General features: G+C 62.0%; 1 protein-coding gene across 1 annotated transcript; it reads right to left on the reverse strand.

Annotated features, from left to right (window-relative positions):
• Positions 1-1,629: 1,629 nt before the first annotated feature.
• LOC306816560 (uncharacterized protein) lies at positions 1,630-4,634 on the reverse strand. Its single transcript, XM_079332993.1, has 8 exons — positions 4,235-4,634; positions 3,887-4,066; positions 3,499-3,675; positions 3,225-3,380; positions 3,045-3,066; positions 2,539-3,006; positions 2,223-2,279; positions 1,630-1,912 (listed from the first exon to the last, which is right to left on the reverse strand). Exons 1-8 carry the CDS (start codon positions 4,343-4,345, stop codon positions 1,707-1,709), a joined length of 1,377 nt encoding a protein of 458 aa, XP_079189119.1. The 5' UTR covers positions 4,346-4,634; the 3' UTR covers positions 1,630-1,706.
• Between the last annotated feature and the right edge of the window lie 280 nt (positions 4,635-4,914).

A 4,914-nucleotide genomic window follows, 5' to 3' on the forward strand; every position in this document is an offset into this window, starting at 1 on the left:
GTAAACAAACTGAATTGGTTTTTGGATGTTTTCAGTATTAATAAAAAAGCATGTGGAGGAAAACAAGTATTCTCAAGCTTTATCTAATTTATTTAAATTATTTTTTCTTATACTTTTTAGTGATAGAATTTCTCTTTTTACCATTTAAAGTTAAACCTTGTTTTTGCCTTCTTGCTAATCCTGTCTCACAACAGAAAAAGTTTAGATTAATAAACTAAATCCAACCTCAGCTATTCCATTATTTAGATTTCCTATTCCCCAAGGGTGTCTTCCACAGGCAAATGCTTATTAACTGGGGTAAAGACCAAGATTTTGGCGACAGTGAGGTAGAAACATCTCCAAAAAAGGTTCTTCCCTCCCAGCCGAGCATGCGGATCCTCCGCTTGCACAGACACATGTTGCAGTGTGCTTCTGGTTAATGGTGTGTTCTGTTATTGCCCAAGTTAATGGTTTAGTCCAAAATTATACCCTCCCACCCTCCTTGTCCATCTGTCCTGAATTACCTGTCAATGCTGTTTTGTGCCAACCCCCTGCTTGCAATTCCCCTTTGGAAATCCCCTAAAACTGGACGTCTCATCAGTCCATGGTGACCCAGTTTTCCCCCTACCTCCCTCATTGGACAATGCCTTTGTGAGCCCCTACCCTTTATCCCTCCTCAGCATTTCTTCAATTTGTACCTTCCCCTTGAACCTCCCCCATATTTATGTTGTTGCAGCTTCACCATTTTTGTCTTTTGCCCCACAGATTCCCCAGAGTAAGGAATCCTTTTTATCCTATGCAAAAGACCTTCCCCTCCTCCTTGTCCCCCTCAAATGCAATCTGAGAGCCAAAAGGCCATGGAGCAATGGCTGGAGCCACGTCTAAGGCCTCCTGTTCCCCGAGTGTGACCCACTCTAGGCATGGGGCCCTAGTGGCAAAGTGAGTGCAGCACTGGCTGTTGTGACAGTGCCCTGCCTCTGGTCTCACTTGGGTTTCTGACTGGGTCTGAGGCAGGGGCTGCCATTCCTCACTTGTGGGGAGACCAGAGCCCCCAGACCCTCACCCAGCGTGCAGGCACTGCCTGGCAGCGCTCCGTCCACTGGCACGGTCGCGCTCTGAGTCTCGGCCACTGCGCCACTGCTGCTGCTGCTGCTGCTGCTTCATTTGCTTTTAGCACACCCAGAGCTCACTGTTAGGCCACGATGGCCTCCAGTTCTGCCCTCTTCCCATCCCTGTGTGGGGATGGAGCACTGCTGTGCTTTCAGGAAGCTCTTTGTGAACACTTCCAGCATTGCAAGCTCCTTTGTCCTATATGGATGCTAGCCAGGGAATCCCTCAAGGCTGGGCTCAGAGCATACTCAAGCTGGCTCTTCTAAAACCCAGGCTCCTTGTCCCCTTCAGCGTGCTCAGCACGGCTTTTAACCCCACAGTGTTGTGCAAGGGACCTGCACGACAGGGATCTTTGCAGCCTGAGCTGCCCTTGTTCCTCTCTGTCCGTGCACAGAGAACGGCAGCAGGGCCCTGTGTGTCCCAGGGCTCATGTTTGGTGCCGCTCAGGCTCCACAGAGATGTGGGTAAAGTGAAAAAAAAAAAACTTTATGAAGGGAAGGCGAAGCGAAGGGGTGAGCTGGGAGGCAAAACAGGGGATGGGCAGGGTCTGAGGAATGGAGGGAGGGAGCTGCCAACAGGGAGGGAGACGGCAGGAGCTCCTGGAGCTTGCCACAGGCTCAGCTGTGAGCAGCGAGAGCTGTGCCTGGAGCTGCAGCTGGTCCCGTCTGCTCTGCAGCTGGTCCCATCTTCAATGGGCAGGTCGCCGAAGGACAGTGGTTCTTCTGATCCAGCAGACGAAGTTCGGCAGATCTTCTGTTGAACTGCAGCTGGATAACCTGCCTCATAAAGCAGGGGCTCTTGTCCTCCTTCAGGGCTTGAAGGGCTGCAAGAGAGAGAAGCAGAACCACAGTCAGAGGCCGGACTGTGGGAATCCAAGGAAACCTTCCTGCCAGGGCCATCCCACCCAGCTCCTGCCATGGCCACGAAGGAGCAGGAGACCAGGGCACGGGCCAGAAGGTGCTGGCCACGGATCCCCCGTGTCCCTGAGAGCTCTCCGTGCTCGGCCCGCACCGCCCCTCGTCCGCACAGGCCGCAGAGCCCTCCGCAGCCGGGCAGCGATTGTAGCTCCGTGCCCGGCATTTGCAGCTGCCCCCGGCGGCCCCGCTGCCACGAGGGCGGCTGCCCTCACTCACCCTCGCTGAGGACCTGCAGCTCCTCCTTGTGTCCCCTCAGGAGCGTTCCGGCGAGCCCTGGCAACACAGAGCCCGTGTCGGCCCCAGCGGCACAGCTGCCCCCCAGGGGCGCTGCCAGCCCTGCGGCCACACGGCCTCGTCCCCCGGGCAGGGCTCAGCCCGGGCCCCTGGCGCATCGTGCCGCCCCAGGGCACGGCTGCGGGAGGGCGGCGGCAGCGCCGAGGGCAGGCGGGGCTGCACCGCGCCGGGCCCGGCTCCCGCTGCCGGGGCAGCAGCCGGGCCGGAGGCGGGGAGGGACGGCGGGCTGGCGGCTCACCGATGAGCCTGAGGGCCGCCTGTCGCAGGCGCGGCTGCGGGCTCTGCAGGCACGGCAGGGCCCAGCGCAGGTGCTCGGCCGCTCGGCTCTCGTCCTGTAGCAGCTGCGGAGAGCGCCAGGAGGGAAAGCTCGGCGCGGGCTCTGCCCCTCGGCCGGGCGCTCCCTGCGCCCAGCCCCGGCCTCCCCGGCCCGCACAGCCCCGAGGCCCGGCCGGGCCGGGACTCCGTGGGCACCCGGCTCGGGGCCGGAGGAGCCCGGCCGAGAGCCCACGCGGCCCAGCGAAGGGAGCAGCCCCTGTGTAGGGCGCAGGCTGCGGCTGCCCTGGCTGCGGCGCTGGGCAGGGCCACAGCTGCCGGCCCCGCACGCTGAGCTCCGGGGGCAGGGGACTTCTCCAGCCTGCGGCTGGGGCTTCCAGGCTGGCCTTACCAGGCACTTGGCGACCTTCATGCGCCACGGCTGGCTCAGCAGCTCCTCCAGATCCCTCCTCCCCAGGAAGCGTGCTGCGCAAAGCAGGGTTTCGCCAGAGGCCTGGAGAGCAGTAGAGAGCCGGAGGTGGCACCAGAGCCCGGGGCATGGGACCCACGTCCCTGTGCCAAGGCCAGGGCGAGGCTGGAGCACACGAGGCGCCAGGGGAAGAGGCAGCCAAGCCCCTGCCGGGGATGCAGCAGCACGACACAAAACCTCACCTTCGCCACGCACCGGTTCTCGTTATGCCAGTGCAAGAAGAGGGGAAGCAGGCTCTGGCTCACGGTTCTGGTGAGAGCCTTTTTCCCCTCTTCCACTACCAGCTCCATCACCTTGCTGAAGAGCTGGATGGAGAGCAGCTGCACGTGGCTGTTGTCCTGGAGGAAAGGAGAAGAGCTCAGCACCAACTAGTCCAGGCCCAGTGGGGCAAAGGCCCAAAACTGCCCAGGGCACAAAGTTTCCTGGCAGGTCCAGTGCTTGGGCACAGAACCTTACATTCTCAAAGTGTGGGAGGAGTGGCTCAGCCAGCTTCTGGGCAGTGGCGCTGGGTATCTTGAGGTCTTTTTCCTGGAGCATGTGGGCGAGCACAGAGAGGGTCATCCAAACCATCTCTCCATCTGGATCACCCAGCTGCTCCACCAGGTGTTGGTAGACGCCGCGTATTCCTCCGCTCTGTGTGCAACACAAGGCTGTGCTGTGAAGCCCTGGAGGGCTGCAGCACCAACAGGGCCCTGGCCCTGCAACCCCACGCAGCTGCCTCAGGGCCCAGAGGCCAGAGGCCTGTGCCAAGGCACTCGGGCAGCTGAAGCAGGAGGCAGAGAGCTGGGAGCAGCTGCCTCAGCTGCCGAATCCCAGGCAAGCCCAAGGGGCTGCGTTGCCCAGCCCCACGCTGCCAGCGCGGCTTCAGCCACTGCCCCCTTCTCACCAGCGAGGGCTCCTTGCTGAGCACCACGAGGCCTCTGAGCTCCAGGCGCAGCCTGTCCCTGCTCTCGCTCGGCAGGTGCCTGGACATGACCGACAGGGCACTGTGCCCGTGTTTGCTCAAGTCCAGGCACTGCAGGACCTGAAAGGCACAGGGCAGTGACAGGGACCCGGCCGCTGGGAGTGCAGAACTGCCCAGGGCCGGGCCCAGGCGGCAGCACCGGGCGCGCACCGTGCCAGGCGGCTGCGGCTCCCAGAGCCAGAGAGCTGGGAGGCAGCTCAGCCAGGCAGCGCTGGCCCTCAGGCTCACCTCCACAAAGAACGCCAGGGCCGGCAGATCCCAGCGCGGCTGCCCCCCGATGAGCAGGCTGAGCAGGTGCCTGGCGATGCCGCAACACAAGGGGCTCGAGCCACGGCGCATCTCCCTGGCAGGGGGAGAAAGGCACCAAAGCCCTGAGCCGGGCGGGCAAACCTCTCCCAGGACTGACTCACAGAGGTGTGGGACCTTTGCCCAGCACCCTGCGAGGGGACGTGGGCCCTTTGGGAGGCGGCTGCTCCTGGGAGCCCTCCTCTCCCAGCCTTTTCCAGGCTGCTCGGCCGTCCCTCGGTGCCAAGGCCCTCTGGCCACGACCACGGGGAGCGTGTGGGGCACTCCGGGCACAGGGCACCAATGCTGGCAGCGGGGAGAAGGGGGACTCACCTGGCCAGCAGCCCCACTGCATAGTGCTGGGTCTCAGCACAGAGCAGGGTGTCCCAGACCCGCCTGCGCTCCAGAGCCACCAGCTTCTTGTCACAGCCCAGTAGGCAGAGCAGAGCCTTCATGGTCTGCACTGCAAACCTGTGGCCAGAGCAAAGGCCAGGTCACGCTGGGAGCAGTGACCCTGGCCACAAGGGCATGGGAAGGACAGGGTGACTGGGACCTGTTGGGCTTGCTGGGAAGGCGGTGTTCCTCCCGGCACGCTGTCCAGAAGTTCTCAACCTCCTGTGGCA

This window comes from Erithacus rubecula (assembly GCF_903797595.1).
Source record: "Erithacus rubecula genome assembly, contig: scaffold_667_arrow_ctg1, whole genome shotgun sequence".
In the NCBI taxonomy this organism is placed as follows: Eukaryota; Metazoa; Chordata; class Aves; order Passeriformes; family Muscicapidae; genus Erithacus; species Erithacus rubecula.

What these genes read in the sequence shown, in the direction of transcription:
- LOC306816560 (XM_079332993.1), bottom strand. Translation starts at nt 4,345, where the DNA reads ATGCGCCGTGGCTCGAGCCCCTTGTGTTGCGGCATCGCCAGGCACCTG. An exon ending in GGCGGCCCTCAGGCTCATCG is followed by an intron (nt 2,280 to 2,538) that starts GTGAGCCGCCAG and finishes CTGTGTTGCCAG; the next exon opens with GGCTCGCCGGAACGCTCCTG. An exon ending in GCTGCAGGTCCTCAGCGAGG is followed by an intron (nt 1,913 to 2,222) that starts GTGAGTGAGGGC and finishes TCTCTCTTGCAG; the next exon opens with CCCTTCAAGCCCTGAAGGAG.